We start from the raw sequence: 18,740 nt of genomic DNA on the forward strand, positions 1-18,740 counted from the left end.
GATTGCTGTCAGATGCTCTTATTTTTCTCCCCCAGCATAGAGAAATCCTTCCGTGTTCCCCTCTCCCGGTGCTGTGGCTAAGTGGTTGTGACAGCTTTTGGCTCCTGATGCAACAGCAGCATGCTGGGAATCACAGCAACACTGACGCATGCTCACTTTATGGAAGTCTGGGTTCTTTCTGATGAAATGTACACTTGATTTTATTTATTTTTTGGTTTTTGTGGTTTGAGGTTGTGTGTTTTTTGTGTGACATATTCTTTCCCATGTTTTACCTGAAGCATGTGCTTAGTTTTTGAATTGAGTTTCTTTTGTTTTCCCTTCCCTCTTTATTTTAATTGGGGTTTCAATCAGCCAGTTATCCATATTGGATCACTTGACTTGTGCCATCGTAAGCCAGGATTTGTGCATGGGCTTACTGTGGTGATTTCCTTGTGACGAGTATGCGTGTATGTGTGTGTGTGTGTGTGTGTCTGTCTGTGTGTGGGTGTGTGCAAGGCAGTTCCTGCATGATGGATGAGGCTGGAACCTTTTTAGTTATGTACTCTCAGTTCTGCTGCAGTGTGGTGGAGAATGAGAAACAGCCACCTGCATCCACTGGTACAACATTATATTCCCCTCCGCCACCTCCACCTTCAGTCAGTCAGCAAGCTGAATGGATAGTGATGGAGCCAGTTTATCATGCATCAGTTTTTCCTTTTGTATATCAACAACCTGTGCCATTCCTGGCATCGCTTTAACCTGATTCTGTGACTCTTCCCAGATTTTTGCATGATGTAAGTCACTTTTGTCAAACAGCAAGACATCTTTGTTTTCAGTCGTCACTCTGCATGTGTTTTGTTGAACTCCAGTAGCAGCGACGGCCTCGTAGTGAGTCACGTATCAGCCGCATGGTGGGTCAGCAGCAGGAGTCTGTAGAGCAGCCTCTCTCTTTCTGTCTGTTTATGGTGCATGGGCTTGAAGAGACAAAAGGCTGGCGCAGGACAAACAGTGGATTTGTGTTTATACATTCTTCCAGCCAAGGAAAAACGGCCGGACATTTCTATTTCAGGCAATGCTCTCTGGCAGTTCTCCTTTCTCGCAGATGTCGCTGCAGATTTCAGAGTTTTTTGAAGTTTGTTTTCAGAGACAAATATGGTAAAAGAGCAACAGTGAAATCTCACGTTTCTTTTATAATTCAGAAACTCTGAAATATAGGCCTGTGCGACTGTTTAGACATAAATATTTCACTATTACGTGTGTGACTAGAGTTTACTGCTATCCAGTGGCCTGGGTTTAGCTGACGTAGATTTAGTTGTGCATGATTTATATTTTAATCTGGAAATTTGGAGCCTCGCTGAGGCAGTACTGCTGACAGCTGGATGTTTATTCTTGCATGTTTATTATGTATGGCTATTTTGTCGAATTAGTTGTGGTGACGGGCTGTTAATTTACTTGTTCGGTTGGCATGAACTGAGTTACACCTGAGTGCTTATAGCTTGTTTCACTTACTGGGGGAAAAAGGCTTGATAGCTGAACTCCTAGACTGATTTTGACTCAATGATTGATAAAGGAATGCTGTACTGTACTCGAGTGCTGGCTTGTTTTTATTCTTGGTGCATGCAAGTGGAATTGGATAGTCTTATTTGATTTCTTTTTTGTTTTCCTACTAGCTCCCCATAGTGTGCATGTATGTGGATTAAATGAAAGAGAGTAGAAACAGAGTTGTTGTACTTAAAGTTACACTGTACTTCTCTTTGTCTGGAATAAAACTCTGCGCTTTGAAGAAGTCAGTTTCCTGTATGCTTCCAATGTATCCATGTAAGTGGCCCAACTACAGTTCTCTTTGTCTATACCTGCTTCTTCCCATCTCATCACCATTTACTCTATATATAGACCATTGAGTGCTATAGGCCTATATATAGTTGTGACAATGTGGATCTTGTACACACTTTCAAACATGCACATCTTCATCTATCCATGGCTGTCTTTCTGATTGTGTGTATGCCCTGACATAAAGCAGCCCACACTCCAAGCATCTGTCTGACTGTACCATTTTGGCTGTCATTAACGTGTTGGTTTATCTACATTTTAGTCACATGTTATACGTGCTATCACAGAGTTATTCTACTTGTAGTTAGTGGCTGTAAGCGGAGTTGATTCGGGTCCAATCATAGTCTCAGTTCCAGTTACAGAAAAATTAAAGGGGGCCTATTATTATTTTCTTATTTTCTGTCTCTGAAGGTGGATGCTTATGTTAAACATAGCTAAAATTTCAAATAATAAGGTTTAGTGTCATCCCTGTGCATAAAAGTCCTCTCAATGCTCACTGTTCAGATATTTGTTTTTGTTTTTTTTATTGTCTTTGATTTGTATGTTGTCAGCCAGGAGCTTATATCCTTATATGGTCATCTCAAGCAGACCACTGCTGTTTGGGAGGGGCAGCCAATCAGATGGAAGTCAGCTTACAGGGATAGGATGAATAAAGATAGGGCTGGAATAAAATAAATAAAAATATATTTTTTAATGTAAATCACACAGCCACTCTGGTAGAGCTTGGAATGAACATAATGGATCCACTTTATATTTAGGCTGGTGTACACATCTGGTGTGCGCCTCGCACATTTTGAAACAATGCAGCTGTCGTAACTGTGCTTCTGGCTGATGATTGGATTCTGCTCTGTGTGAATAACAGCTGCTGGTCACACAGAGCAATTTTCATTTGTTCAGGGAGCTAAGTTTTAATGTTTCCTTCTTTGTTTATTTATACGGGACCGTCTGAAGGTGAAGACGTGTGATGCTAGGCTATTAACTTTTTGATAGATCCTAATAATCATGATCGAAGCACACTTTGATCGCACACACACAATTAAGTTGTTGCAAGTATCATATTTTACAGGTCTTCACACATCCATAGAAGAAATGGTATTGAGACAGAGACCATGTTGGACCCTGCAAACTCCCATTCACTAACCCTCGCTCTAGAATTGTGCGTTTGCGATCGATCTGTGTTGCTGGAGTGTTATGGGAAGTGAAGGCTCCTCCGCGGCGCAGAGTTTTAGTCAGATATAACACAAGAGCACAGAATGGCCGACACGTGTGTGTGTCTCTCTGTGCCACGAACGGTGCAGCTTTGCATGCAAAGTAGGGACTTGAGTCGGGGGTGCAAGCGAGCCCGAGGAGTGTCGTCATCGCTGCATGGATGTGTGCGGGTGAAAAGGGAGGAGAAGCAGTTGTGTCTGTGTTTCTGCATGCCTGACAACGCATATTCTCACCAAACGGTGCTGCTGCCACACGCTCCTCTAACAGACACAGTTGGGCCTTCAATCAGTCGTTTCCCGGTGAGAATTTCATTTGAATGAACTCGAATGCGAGTCACAGGATCAGCCACGGTCTGATTCGAAGGCTCACCTGTCATAGATGACCACGGCCCCCCACCCTGCACGTATCCACACACACACACACACACACACACACACACACACACAGTATTTGATCTGTTATTTGAGCTTTCTGTTACTGCATGAGTCACCACGGCCAAGATTAATGAATGAAATGTGAGCGTGTCCGTGTGTGTTTACGAAGAAAGCGGTTGAAAGAAACGGGGAAAGAGAGTTTGCACTTTGCCCTTTTCAACCCTTGATCTGTCGCTGTGTGTCTGCTCTGTTCTTTCTCTTCAATATCCCTTCATTCTCTTTTCGCCAGTCACGTTTGTCTTTCTGTCATTTCGTATCGATTAGTTTGGAATAGACGAAAAGATGTTTGGTCGGTTTTCTTTGTTTTTTGCCTTATTTTATTTTATCATCCATCTAGTTTTTCTTGTTTGATTGGCCTTCAGTGTGCTCTTTTGTGGTGACTGGATAAAAGTGGAAATTATAGTCACTCAGTGTCCAAACACACATTTCTTCCTTCTGTGGCGTAACTTTGCCACACAAGAATCAGTCCATTTCTATCCATAAATGTCCCCGCTTGCCCTTTTGACTGGAATAGACCCAGGCAGCGATAAACTGACTTTTGCTATTCTGCTCTAACGATGGAGGGTGGTATTATTTGGTGTCTTCTTTTCTTTTCCTTGGAGGTGTTCCATTTGCTCCTCAGTTATTTTGTGGCTAAGGTCCCCCTCCCCAGTTACCTCCATCCTTCTGGACCATGTTCTCTAGAGCGCCGAACACCTTGCTGCCACGTGTTTGTTGTCACAATGGTGAAAGCATCGAGAGCTAGCATCCTCTCTCCTTTCCCTTCCTCTTTCTCTCGTACTCTGCTCTGAGCTCTAACTATGCTGCTATCAGGTTTGGGGGAAAAACAGGTGGTGGTTGGTGGGGAGGGCGGGGAGGGGCATTTAGGTTTCTTTTGTTCCTGGGATTATTTGTTCCTTTATTTATTATATTTTTTCTGTTTCCCTGACGACTTCTGTGTGTTGTTGTCAGTCTCCACGGTAACCACTCGCTGTTTCTACGGTAACGGTAAGTTGTGTACAAACATCTATCACTAAAATTGATCCCCTCTCCCACCCACCCACCCTTCAAATGGGTATTTATCTATTGTTACATTAACACTATTAATCTTTACATTTCTCTATACCGATGCTTTTAATGCGATAGGCCCATGCAGTGTGAGGCCTTATTGGTATTGTGTCATTTTTCAGTGCACACTGCAATATCACAAACACACACTCACACAAACAGACTGACACAGCATCTTCCAACAGATCTGATCTTTTTTAGCAGTAATATTTCCTCCACATGGCCGTCCCCCACCCCCTCGCTCCCTCCTCCACCACGTCATTAACACCTCACTGGGAATGACCGAATGTAATCACCCTCCTCTTTTATTGCAATGACACGGCTATCTACAATCCCATCTTATTAATTCTCCATTGGACTCAATGCATATAGCATCCATTTTCTTGATTAATAAAAAAGAAATCAGCAGAAATGAAACAAAGCTTTGCTCCCTGTGCTGCCTACGATCGCTTTGACTGAATGCAGAACTTGCAGGGCAATTTAAGGCTACCCTGGTTTTCAAGTTTTTGTTTCTTTTTCTTTAATTTCTTTTTTTTTAATTTCACCGGTCTGTCTGCTTTTCGGGGAGAGCACATTTATCAGATATTTGCCAATTGGACGCGGTGTTTTGAAAAATGATTTGCCGCTCACACAGGCCGAGGCCTAATGCTGAACATGTGGCGAGGCAGGATCTTGGCATATCATACTGCAGACAGTCGCTATGCCAGCAGAGCCCTTTCTGTGTTTACTGCCAAGGCAAAGATTTCACAAATGTACATACCGAGGCAAGCACACTGGCTTTGCCTTGACGTTAAAAAAAACAATTGGAACAGTAAACATATATATATTGGGATGTTAGGAACCATCCAGACACAGTTGCACCAGTTTTTCATACAAGTTTGGCTGCAAAGTTTCTTATTTCCAGTCCAGCAGTCGAATAAAATGGGTTGCACCATTAAAACTTGTTACTATCCAATTAAGACCTATTAGTCTTTTTCAACAGAAAATTCACAGATGTTTGTGGTATACCCTTTAAAGTTTGCAGTATGTTGTTTTTTTTGTAAACAGTTCACACACGAGGTAGCTGGAAGGGGTTTTTGCAGTTAAACTATATATCAGACGAAAATTGCCAAAGCAGCAACTGGATCAGACTGAAAAACTGAGGACATTCCACACCATTCTGTATAAACTCTAGAGATGCTTGGGTTGTAAAATCCCAGTAGATCAGCAGTTTTTGTGAATTCCTCAGCCTGCCTGGCACTAACAAGCATGCCATATTTGAAGACACTTATATCACATTTCTACCTCATTGTGATGCTCAGGTTGAATCAGCAGGTAACCGTGACTATGCCTAAATACATTAAGTGCTTGTTAGATTCCATTAAGGCCAAATAGGACCATAAGTGAATTATTTCTTAATAATTAAGTAAGCTTAATTTCCTCATATTAAATTCTGACCGGAGGCATCGCCCCCTGCTGGCCACTAGAAAGATGCACTTGGTTTCACTCTTATAAATGCAGTCAATGGTCGGTTCTGTTACACAACAGCAAAGCCTGGGAGTGTTTAGCTGTGAATGTAGTGTTTTATTCTATTTAGATTTTAAATGAAACCTAAATAAGAAGTAGTTTATTTGGTGCAACTCATTTTAAAGTGACTGCCTACAATAAACTAACAACAACAAGTTCGAGTGAATGAAAAGCTGATGCAGCCGCCCAGCTTGTTATCACTTACTGAATCAGCGAGTTTTGTGTAACCATATGCATCTCTAAACCGATATGGGGTTTACCTTGCTGTTTTTTGGGTCTCTATTATGCTGCCTTTTCTTTTACTTTTCTTTTTTGTTCCTTTGGTTTGGTTTTCTTGTAGTGGACTGTCTGTGTGTTAGTAGTTGTAGTAGTAGTCGTAGTGTACTGGTCTTTCAGTTTGTGACACACAGTTTTAATGCCTGGCATAGTGTCTCGTGTTTATTTTATTTCTCTCCTTTTTTGGGAATGAGGATTGCTCTCTCACTCTCCTCCTCTCTCTCACTCTCTCTCCTTCTCTCTCTCTCTCTCTCGCTCTCCTCCCTCCATCCTTTGGTGCTCTGTTTCTCAACCCACCACATACAGTGAGATTTTTCAGGAGAATGGTCACCAAAACTGATTGCTTTATTTGAATGATGCACCTTGGTATATATATATATGTTTTATTTTAAAGAGTAATTGTTTTTAGTTTGTTTTTTTTCTGTGTGTGTGTTGCTCATGTAAAAATTTCTCCCTTGTTCTCGTTTTTCTTCACTCCATCTTTTCGTTCTCCTGTTTATTTCGTACATGGACTGGCTCTGTCTCTTTACTTCTCACTTTTGCATCCCGTACTCTTAACCTCCATCCTTGTCTCGTACGTGTTTGGTGTGGGAGTGCTGCGATTGTTTTGATTGGTCTCTATGCTGCATCCGACGCTTGCTGATTGGCTGAAATTTTCCTTTTTTCAAATGTTTATTTTAATTTTGTTCATTCTTTTCTTTTTTAGTTTGTTACTCACTCTTGGTCATGTGATGCGCCCGTATTTGGCTGCGTGTAATTTCTGTGTTATATGATTATTAATTTTGTCGAACAAATGTTTTTTACCCCACTCTTTCTCCCCCTCTCTTTTGAATTTTATTTTTAAAACTATTTTCTTTTTAGGTACGTAAACCCCACAAGTTTGGTTTCATATGGAAATGTGACTTTGTTTTTGTCTGGTTTTACTGTCCGGGTCTGACTGGGAGGGCAAAAGTGGGCTGAGAAAGGATGAATGTTTGAATAATCATTAACACTTAAGATTTGCCTTCCGTATTGGTCTCTGCTGATTTGCATGTGTTTCTGCCGATCGTTTACCCAGTTTCATTAATTGCGCATGACACAAACCACACAAACACACACACACACAAAATAGCTATATATTTAGATTTCTCATGCAGTGTCATGCACATAATGGAAAAACGAAGATTTGTCCACCCTATTGGATGTGATACAACCAGTATTTGTATTCCCCGACTGATTTGGCTGTGCTTCCTTTAGGTTTCAGATGCAAACACCTCCTTGTGATTGCTTTGGTTGCTAGGAGATTGATGCATTTCTCGGCGGGTTTTCATGGTTGTCTGCAAATGCTGGCTAACGACCAGCTATGTGGTAGTTAAACTTGAAAAAGTGCTAATTGGAAATGGCAAAGTTTTTGCCTTCATGCAGCAACAAACATGTTTCAAAAGGTGTTCAAAACTTTTTGAACTGGGAAATGCTCATTTGTCTCCTGTGAGTTGTGGCTGTGAGACGGTTGTGGATCTAACTCTAGGCTTTATTGGCCTGATCCTACACTGCCAACGTGATTGTCACACGTCCAAAATGGCGGACAAGTTAACGTCACATGGTTAGAGGTCACATTTCTTGCAAAACCTCAGTAAACAAATAGATTATTCGAGTAGCTTAAATGTTCCGTTGCTACAGGGTAAAGGCCTTTGCACACAGCATATCCATCCTAATATATTGTGCTAGATATCTTTTAGACTCGTCTATTCATAATTGAAACGTTCACACCGACTGCGTGATTTCACTGGATCAATTTGAAGCATTTTTCTAACAGTGACCAATCAGATCACTGTATTTGGCAAAAAGTGCTGTAGCTCAAAAAGCACACTGATACTGAATATACATATAGTAAAAAGTTTTGTGTCGCTTTTTTTTGCAGTGCGCTCGCTGCATAATGGCCTTAAGTGTAGTGTTACCTTCAAGCTTAAAGCCTCTGGGAAATGTTCCCTCTTGTAACACAAACGTTTGCATAAATTTGATTCATTGACTAAACTGAGATTTCAGAATGTTTCCACTCAGACACCAGCACACAGTTGTGTGAGAGAGGTAGCCGGGCCTGGCTAATTGAATCATTTGCCACTGACCTTGTCATTTGCAATGAGGGAAAAATGAGGTAAACCTCATTTCCATTTGAATGAAGCTCTGCAGATAAAGAACATGACTCACTGAGAGGGGCGATGCGAAAGGCAGCCTTAATGGTCTTATAAATTGGAGTGAAGCGTGCATGCGCACACAAGCACTCTCATTCCTCAAGCTCTTTCGCTCTCTCTCTCACACACACAAGCAGAGGCTCTTCGCTGGGCAAAAGGTCATTAATCTTTAGCTTGCCACACAGTCAAATGTGCAACTTCAACAGCACACTTGGACAGTATGGGTTATTACAGAGAGCTACAATCTCCCTCTCTTAAAGCCCATCAAAGGAAGATGAGGATAGATCAAGGGACCGGAGTAGAAGCCTTTGAAGCTCAGAGAGGAGATTATCAGCCGTCTTGGATTGAAAGGCCGGAGCATTAGTCTGAAATGTCAGCGAGCATGCACATAAACACGCACGCCCCTTTAAAAAAAAAAGAAAAGAAAAAGCCACAGTACTTGCCAAAAAATAAGTACAGCTCAGTTTCCTTTGCTGTATCCCCACCCCTGTTTATGCGCACATCAACAATACAACCAGTGTCACCAGTGGCACTCCTTGTATCTGTTCATAGCGAATCACTAAATCTCTACTGGGCAACCTGCTTTTTATTGCATGATGACTAAAAAGTCCCCTAACAATCTCCATCCAGTTATACACACAGACATACACGTGCTACATAAACAGAGTCAGCAGCCTCGTCGCTGATGAAAAGCAGCAGCACTCACTTTTATTTTCCAGCCTGTGATGTTGTGTTTCATTATTCTGCAGAGGCAGATTTCTCTATAGTGTGCACAATATTTAACATGTGCTGCCAGCAGAAGAAAATATCGTTTGACCTTCAAGGGTGCATTTTGATGATAATTATTGTAATAAAGAAATGTGGCAGACTAGGAAAGGCTGATTGGGGGAAGAAGATAAGCTACAATGTTGGCACAACTAAATTGCTTAACCATAATCCCAAATGACACCGCTATTTCCTTTTTAATAACAAAGTCAGCCACACGATGAGCAGAGACTATTATAATACCTCATCACAGCAGCAGGCTTTTTCAATCTACTGTACAAAACAGCACGCATATCAGCCCTGGCCTTGAGATTTACATTTCAGACTATGTGCTACTTTTCCTCTGCTGAGCTGTTGTGTCTGTGCCTCTGACTGTTGGCTCCTCCATCCCCCAGGTGAATAACGCTACCGCCAGAGTGATGACTAACAAGAAGATGGTCAGCCCTTATCCTAATGGAGAAGCTCTCAGCACACTACCCTATGGTAACACACACTGTGATGTGCACAAACAATGAACCCAAGCCTGTCTAAAAATACAAACATCATAGGTACACGCGGAGAATAGTTTATAGCTTCGCAGTCCATTAAGTTCATTTCCAGCTCTGCGTTCTTATTCTTGTTCACACTGTGGTTTTTAGTCCGTTTGAATCGGACTCTGGCACAGTTTTCTTACTTGTTGCGGGGTCGTTTGAGCAGATGCGAACAAATTGGCACTCGGGTGTAGACCAAAACAACTGCACCGAGACGCATCAGAGGTGGTGGTCTGTGTGGTTTGTTTACAGTGTGAAAGCGAGCTGAACCAACAACCTGCAGGTTTGAGTGATAGTGAGGTATGCTTTGCATTCTGGGATGCAGCAGCTACCACAAATGCACAGAGTCAGTGCGAGCTAGCAACAAGCTGTAAAATGATTCTATATCCCCACGTTTACTTTTGTTGCTCCTGCCTCAGACACACCTGATAATCTGACTGAACGTGGTTTGTAGTGATGCATTTTTTGTAAAAGGAACCAAACTAAAGGAAAAAGCTACAAACTTACAAACTCATTAACTGATTCAGACCAAACTAAACAAACTGCAGGTGTGAAAACACTCTGAGCTCTGCGTCATTCACAGTTCACAAAAGAAACTTTAATAATCAAAATCTATTTCATAATCGGTCCTGGTGCAGTCGGTCAGTTCATCCAAAAAAACAAATAACACAAGAATTCTTCTTGTTTTCTTTATGTTTTGATTGGTTGCCCGTTACCAGCAACTGATCTTTATGGCAAGCAACTGATGACAGCAGTAAAAGGGAATATCAGAACATATCCACAGTACACCATATGTAATATACTGGATAAACCATTTTTACTGTAAAAACAGATGGGGTACTGTTGTCATACCATAAGTGCTTCTACAAGGACGCTGAGGGGTAGCACTATGCATGCGACAGGCATTAACACTTTAAAGACGGCCCCTGTTTATCGTTTGCTCTTTCCCTTCTCTGTGTGACAGCAGGGTGGAAGTTGAGTCCTGTGGTGGGAGCTATGTATGGACCAGAGATCTACGCAGGTAAGGCCCATCTCTGTCTCTTCAAGCCACACTAAAAATGGTCTGTCTGGCTCTAGAGTGACAGCCCCACTTTACATTTTAGTCACACTGTGATCGTTAATCTGTATTAATGCACTGCTCACCCAGCATTCTTCCTCACTGACAGTTTTATTGATACAGTCCTCTGTGTTATAGTTGGAATGTTTCTCTGCTTTTCTTTCAATTTATTCCGAGTGTCACTTTGTTTTATATACTGTCATCCCATTTCCTACCTGGGTTGTCATCTTTCCTCCTTTAATCCTCTTCTGTCCTCTTAATCTGCTTCCTCGCCTACAGTTCCAGGGTTCCCCTACCCTACAGCAGCAGCAGCAGCAGCCACAACAGCGGCAGCGGCATTTCGCGGTGCCCACCTCCGGGGCCGAGGCCGGCCCGTCTACAGTGCTGTGCGGGCCGCTGTGCCGCAGCCTGCCATCCCTGCCTATCCTGGGTGAGGATAACCTGCCTCTTTATAAACGAGAGCTGTTGCTGTTGAAGCTCATTCTGGATATAGAAAAAAAATCAGGATCTGTTTTGTTTAGTGCTTCGGTAAATCCACCGAGCATCACCTCATGAGTCATTTTCCAAATTCTGTTTGACCAGGTCTCTGCTTAACACAGCTGTGCTCATTCACTCCTCATGCTCAAACATTATTCACACTTCACTCTCTTCAGCAGTCCAACTGGCACATTGTCAGTCCGTTTACAAGCTATTCAGTGGAGTGTGACACACTGATGGGATTGCACCATTGAAGCCTCATTTGAATAAACACATAGATCCTACCGTCAGCAGATTTGCATAAACACACACGGACCACATGCAGACATTATACAGCAGCAGTCACCTTGCGCACAGATTTGCTTTAGATGATTCACGTTTACCATGATTTGTTTTTGCATTTTTTGTTCCCTCGGTGTGTGTGTACCGTGCATGTTGTTGCTGTGCTGCGATGATTGGCTAATGGGGGTTGCGACTGCGATCGTATTCAGTTCAAAGCCAAATTGACCGGTGGCTTGTCTGTACATGACATTTAAATAAAGCAAAACGAGATGAAATTGTGCGTGGGGTGGGTGAGGGATGCAGGAAATACCTTCTCGTGCTCCACTGAAAACTACATCGTTCCTCATAAAACGATCTATTCAAAATGGCCTTTATTGGCCAGATTTTCTACTAGCTGGGGAGCAATAGCCGTTTATGGTCTCATTTCAGTTCGATAACCTTTATGTGTTAGCCCCACGAGTGTATTGTTTAATGTTTTTGAAATGCAGTTGTGGAGCTTAAATGGAACTTGTATTTCCTCTGCATGCTGCATGGGTGTGAAATAACTACTTTTCTCTCTCTCTCTCTCTCCCTCTTTCTTCCTTTTTCTCCCTCTCTCTTCCTAATCCCTCTTTTTCTCTATTTTGCTGTGTTGTGACCTCCATCCACCCTGGGTTTCTGGGACCATGCACCACTCTGTTCGCACTGCACCCTCCACTTCCTGCTCTTCTTCCGCTCTGTCCCCCCCCCCCTCTCTCTCCCCCTCCCATGTTCTCCTCCTCCCTCCTCTCAGCGTGGTGTATCAGGATGGGTTTTACGGAGCGGCAGACTTATATGTAAGTAAATTCACCTCCAACCGACACACCATCTCTGTCCCTCCCCTCACGGCTTTCTCCTGCTCTTTTTTTTTTTCCCTCTTGGGGTGATTCTGCATGTGTGTCCGGTCATGCGCTGCACAGAGCTGCCTCCATAATGGTGAATGGTGAGAACTCTTTAGAAGCACGACATGCCACATACCTGCACAAGATCCTTTGTCTTTTGTGCATGAGCGTTATTTTTCGTCGACAAACGTGCTGGTTATCACACAACTGAGCACCAGGTGTGTTCATTTAAAAAAAATAATAAAACTGAATAAATGACAACAATGACAACACCACTACAAAGGCTGCTCTGTAGGCGGATGCGGCAGCGTGCGTCAGTGAATGAGTGTGTGCGTGCGTGCGTGTATCCAGGTTGACAACGGTTGTTTCTGTTCTCTCTATAGACTAGTGTTTCAGGACTCAGTCCTTAGTCCCAGATTGCCTCAGGTAGGGTCAACTCAACACCAAACCCTGAGTGTGCATTGTTTTACTGTACTACCTCCTCTGATCTTATGAATCATCTTCTGATCTGATCTGGAACATGTTGTCTTTTAGTTGTTTTAAAAATTACTGCTGCTTTGAATTTTGCTTTATTCTTTTACTAACTCACTGATTTTTCTTTTTTGTTCTTGCTTTTCCAGTTGTGGGAAAGAGCTTTGTTTTTGTTTTGTTTTTTAACTAAAAGTACTAAATTGTATGGAGTGCTTTTTTTCCTGCTCAAAAGAGAACCTGGTCTCTTTTGTCTGGTTGGCTAGTTTTGGTGGAAAATGACACCTGCCCTTATTTTGTTCTCGTGTTGGAAAAGATGGCAGTATGCATACAGTTGTAAAAGTTCTGGTCAAATGTTTGCATTCACTTGTCAGACACACTTATATCACTGCAGTTTGGGCTCCTTAATTATTTCTACAGCTGCTCTTTATTTGAGACGGCAGGAAATCGACTTTTTATGTCACTTGAAAAACAAGTGAGGGTTTTTTTTTAATGTTCTTTTTTAGATCCTTCAGTAGATACAAGGAAAACTCAGACTGGTCAAAAATAAACTACAAAAGCTGACTGTATTTTTAGTAAGTGTCAGTGGCCTACAGTCATGTAGAAAAGAGAAGTTTTCACTCGGTGCAGTCCTGTGAAGAAATCCGCCAACTTTAGCAATAACTTGATCGTTTTCTGTTTGCCCTCAGCTGTTTACTGAGATCAGGCTCTCACATCGTCGTGGAGGAATTTTGGCCTGTTTTTCTTCACAACGTTGCTTTTATTCGTTTAGATTTGCAGGCGTTTTGCTCATACTTCTCTTTTTTTCAGCCATTCTGCTGATTTGCTCCTTTTCCTGCTGAGTGATGAGTGACTCTGTGACTCCACGGTGCAAAGAAACCCAATTCACAAAACGTGGTGCTGTGGATTATGGCCAAAAATCTATATGGAGACAAAGTTGCCTCAAAAGGTTTTACAAACGTGCACAAACGAGTGTTTTGTGTTTAACTGTTGAGGACTCACAAGCACGTTTCAATCCACACACAAATACAAAGCAATCTAACTGGGATGTAACACTATTTCACAAATGCATAGACCCAAACTTTGAATATCATCACATGATTGGCGTGAGGGCCTGTGCAGACTCGTCCATGGATAATTTACATCGCAACACACCAACTACACGTGCGCCCAGAAGCATAACAGGTAAAACTACTCGGCCAGCGGCTTATAATCCAGTCTTTAATGGAAGCATAACACTGAACATGTCACAGCACTGCATAGAGTCCAGTAAACAACGTTGCTTTTCACATGACTGTACAGTACAGGTTAACCTCATGAGACTGACTCGTGCTATTTTGAAACCAGAGGTAAGGGATGAGGCGTGCACTGAGCATGCTCATATGGTAGCAATGTCCCTTTTATTTATTGTTTATTTTAATCTCCTGAGGCCTCTAACTTACTCAGTGCAAATCATGCTGAATCTAGTGATTCAGATCATAACTCAGCAGGAAGTGGTTTGCTGAGATTTCCCCCTCCACATCACCACCAAGCAGACATCTGGTTGTCCTGTGCTTCTGTTTTTTGACCTGTCACCACTCGTTTTGTTTTTTTGGGGTTTTTTTTTAGAAAGTTTGACCTAAAATGCAAATAAAAGAGTGCAGTGATTTGTAAATGATTTAAAAGGAAACAGAGAAATGTAGTTTGAAAAGTTTGTAGTTTTGAATTTTAGGCAAGAAACTTTTCTGTTTTGTTTTGGAGCAGGTACAACAAATGATTGGAAAAATTGTGTAACGCTAGAAAACCAACTAAAGGAATATCTCACAGCTAACGAGGTAGATTAGTGGCTTAGTAAGTACAACATCTGTCAAGTAATTACTCAGTATATGGTGCAAAATGTAGTTTAAAGCATACTCGGAGCTCGACATGGCCCACTAAGCCACTAATTATGGTTCATAGTACACCCCTCTGGTGCTAAACTGACCTGCCTGCAGTCCAGACACAGAACAGTTTTTTTACAGGACGAGGTGGTGCAACATGGTGCAACATTCCCCAGTTTCAGTATTTGATGTTTTGTATCGAAAGTAAGCCATTTTTGCACCTTTTCCATAAGGCGGTGAATGCAGATACTCTAGTGCTACTTTTTTTCAGAAATGTTGTTTTAATATGTGCTTTCACGTAATCAGGTTTATTTAAACTTGGCTGCAGAAATAATTGCCCCAGTACTGCTTTAATATACCATAGATGTCTTTTACAAGTATATCTAAACCTTTGACTGTACTGCGTTTTCCAAAAACTAAAACACAAACTATATTTCCAATTGGATGCCTCCATATTATTATTATCAGATTATCATAAACTCGAAGTCGCTTGTGTTGTAAACTTTTTGTTTCTAAATCTGAGGCTGTGATTTTACAGCAGTGTCCCGTGAACGTTAGTCAGTGCCCTGAAAGCCTTCTGCCCAGAGGGGGCTCAAGCTGAAATGGAGAACATGGTCTCTTCCTGAATTAACTGCACATCCCCAGGATGATTATTGAAGCATGTGCTGATCAGCTGCTGCATGCCGGCGTGCTGTTTTACTGCTCCTTCTTTCCCTCCACTTACCCAGAAAGCCTTGCTGTCTCCCACTAATAAACATTTTGTACCCCACCTGCCTCCCTCTGCTCCGTGTCTCGTAGCCATCGCTGAGAATGCTGGGATGTTTCTGTTGTGCTTGGATATTCTCCATTCTGATCAGGTCCAAATGCAGTGGGATTGTTTTGTTTCGTTTTATTTGTTTTTCTTTTTTTAAGGAAGTCTGGATTGTAATTTTGGGTCATGCATGCAGTCTCAGTGCAAGGAGATGATTTTAGTGTCAGTCTAGGCTTGTGTGGGTGTGTCAGTGTGTGTGACCTTTTTGTTTCCTTCTTTTTTCAGTCTTTCTCTCTGTTGTCTTTGTTCTAAATCCATGCAAAAGAAACACTTCTAATAACAAATATTGTTTTTGTCATAAGCAAATCCTCTCCATCACCACTGGAAATGCAACACTAGCATCCGTTAGTGTCCTTAAAGCTGTAGGAGTCCTCTTGATGTATCTGTTCATTACTTTAATCTTCCCAAGACACTGAGGTTTCTATACGGCCTCAGATGTGTGAGCATTTTGTCTTCCACTACTTGTTTTTTTTTTTTTTACCTCCCCCTCTCCCGTAGCGGTAATAATACAATCTAACTCGACTTCGACAGTCCAATTTCCTCTCCCTGTCTCACTGATAAAACATTTCCTCCATCACGCCCCACCACCTCCTCCTTTTCCCCCTATGCATATGCAATATACTGACACAAACTGTATGTTTATTGTACACGCTCAGAAAGTAATTGTGCTCTGAATACACAGAAGAAAGTATTCGTAACTTCTGAACCAAATGTCAGTTTGTTGCATCTCTCCCGCCCCTCCTCCTTGACACGCCGTAGCTCAGGTATCGTCCTCCTCAGAGGCGTGCGAGTTAGTTCTGCTGTATGTGTCTCTCTCAGGGAGGCTACCCGGCTGCTGCCGCCGCCGCCGCCGCCTATCGCTACGCCCAGCCTGCAGCTGTAACCGGGGCAACCGCTGCAGCTGCTGCCTACAGTGACAGGTGAGGTCAAGGCAGGACACACAAATATACACGTAGACACGCTAAACTGTACGGCAGAGCTCCCGAGGTGAAGCGTTAATATCCTTCATTGTGTTTTAGGGGCTTTTATTTATTTATTTTTTATTTTTTGGATAAGAGAGAAAACTTTTAATCGAGTTTGGGGATTTAAGGTTCACTTTTGTTGGATAACAGTTTGATAAGATAACAGTAAGAGTTGTATGTAATCTTGTATCTCAGGGTTTTTGTCATTGGGACGCAGTGGGGGAAGCATTTGCACTTTCAAGCCAATGTTTGCACAATGTGTGGCTCCTTATGTGCGCAGGAGAGCCAGAAAAGATGAAAGAGGGGAAAGAATAAAAATGTTGACATGAAGAATTATCATTTGACTGTACAAGGACTTTCCCCTCATCCGCTTTTCATTCATTTAATTTTATTAGAGTTAATCGAATTCTGCAGGCTGGTTAATGTCAGGCAGCACACAGGTATTGCTTGGCAGGACGTTGATTTGCATTAGCTGACGTGCTGTTGGCCTATGCGAAGCTTTTAACTGGATAGAAATAAAATATTTCTGCAGGCTAATAAATATTATAATATATAAGTGTGTGATGGATTAATGCTACAGTTGCCTGAGTTGTAGCACAATGAGGAAATAACTTCGATATATGACTGAAAATGGGCTCTTCTACAGATGCTCATCAACCAGTTTTATTTTTGTGCGTAAAAAAAGTAATCGTCCACTTTTGTTTGTGCTGAAGCAACTGCAAAAGGTGCATTTATTCTTTCTGTGGATTTTAAACCTGCGTTTAAGTTTCAAAATTAGGCCGCCTGCTAGGGTTCAAAGGGAGATTAGAAAGGAAGCTCTCCAAAGCAGGACAACAGCAAAGGTCATAGTTGCCCGACTTATTTTGACCTTGTTAAGTAATCTCTTGTGTTTTTGTTGCCAGTTATGGCCGGGTGTACACTACAGATCCATACCACGCTTTAGCTCCGGCGGCTGCTGCTTACGGCGTGGGAGCCATGGTGAGTAAATGGACACAAGCTCTACAACATAAGTAGAACACTAGGGAGGGAATAATGGAATAACTGGGTGTGCGACACATTATGTTCAGTTTAGTTCAGTTTTGTTTATGTAGCATCAGCTCATAACAATCTATTGATGGGGTGACTGTTGGAACAAAGAACTCCCTGTTTAAAGGAAGTGGAGGGAACATGAAGGTGAAGTCAGTCAGCCAGCAGTCTGAGCCTACAGCAGCATGACCCTGATGGTTCAGGGTCACCTGATCCACTATGGCTGAAAGTTTGAAGACTAATCTTAACAATAGAGTCTACCAACTCCAAAATAGGAGCTGGTTCAGCAGCAGAGGGGCCTGAAAGCTGAAGCTTTGCCTCAAATTCTACTTTTAGAAACTCTAGAAACACCAAGTTAGCCTGCAGCATGAAGGTCATGTGGTGTACTGGGAAAATGTGATAGTATATGGCGTTATTTTTGTGCCACTATTCTGAGCGCACGTAAAAGAAATTTGAGCGCACGTAAAAAAAGGTTGGAGACCAGAACGGCCAATCAGATATTTTTGCATCCAATCTGTGATTGGCTGGTTTTGTGGCACAAATATAACGGTGTAGAGAAAGAGTTGAGCGCACACGGGCAGAAATGTTGACAGCACAAGCAATACATTGCGAGCGAGCACAAATGCAAAAACTGAGCGAGAGGAGCTGCTAATGTGCGTGTGTGTGTGGATAATAGCAAACACTGAAATACATTTTTTGCACGCAGCAATGAATTTTGTTCACTCAAATTCAGCTTTTCTTCGCTCAAAATAAATTTCTCCTCAAAATGCAACACTTGCACCTGCAAACTTTTTTTTACATGCGCTCAGAATAGTGGCACCAAAATAACGCCATAATAGTATGATGTCTTTAAAATAAGATGGGTCCTGACTGTTAAAGACTTTGTGTGTCAGGAGAAGGACAAATATTATGTGCCTTTTCTTGTCACTGCAGTGTTTTGGATCAACTGAAGGGTTTTGGATAAGATAACGAAGTTATCACGATGCAGTGATTCTGAGATATTTGACAAACATCTGTGTAAGTGAACAAGAAAAACTCTTGGGGGAAAAAATGAGGAGTTAGATATTTAATCTGTACGTTGTGGTGTCATTGTGGACTTTTTTTTAATAAAACTTTGCAATTTAATTTATTAACTATTTCACTTATGAGTGTGATGAAAGCCTCCATGAGGAAGCTTGAATCCGGGACTCT

General features: G+C 42.0%; 1 protein-coding gene across 12 annotated transcripts in view; it reads left to right on the plus strand.

The window, feature by feature from the left end:
• LOC146520551 (RNA binding protein fox-1 homolog 2-like) overlaps positions 1-18,740 on the plus strand; it is a 62,436-nt gene that overhangs the window by 29,232 nt on the left and 14,464 nt on the right. For 6 of the 12 annotated variants that reach the window (XM_085157806.1, XM_085157807.1, XM_085157808.1 and 3 more), the window contains 6 exons: positions 9,613-9,700; positions 10,712-10,768; positions 11,084-11,234; positions 12,336-12,378; positions 16,381-16,481; positions 17,426-17,501. In XM_085157806.1, coding sequence (XP_085013932.1) covers positions 9,613-9,700; positions 10,712-10,768; positions 11,084-11,234; positions 12,336-12,378; positions 16,381-16,481; positions 17,426-17,501 — 516 coding nt within the window. Of the gene's footprint in view, positions 1-9,612; positions 9,701-10,711; positions 10,769-11,083; positions 11,235-12,335; positions 12,379-12,806; positions 13,207-16,380; positions 16,482-17,425; positions 17,502-18,482; positions 18,567-18,740 lie in introns of those variants that run through there. The other 6 variants (XM_085157805.1, XM_085157813.1, XM_085157804.1 and 3 more) reach the window with 6 other exon arrangements.

Source organism: Neolamprologus multifasciatus, chromosome 4, assembly GCF_963576455.1.
Source record: "Neolamprologus multifasciatus chromosome 4, fNeoMul1.2, whole genome shotgun sequence".
In the NCBI taxonomy this organism is placed as follows: Eukaryota; Metazoa; Chordata; class Actinopteri; order Cichliformes; family Cichlidae; genus Neolamprologus; species Neolamprologus multifasciatus.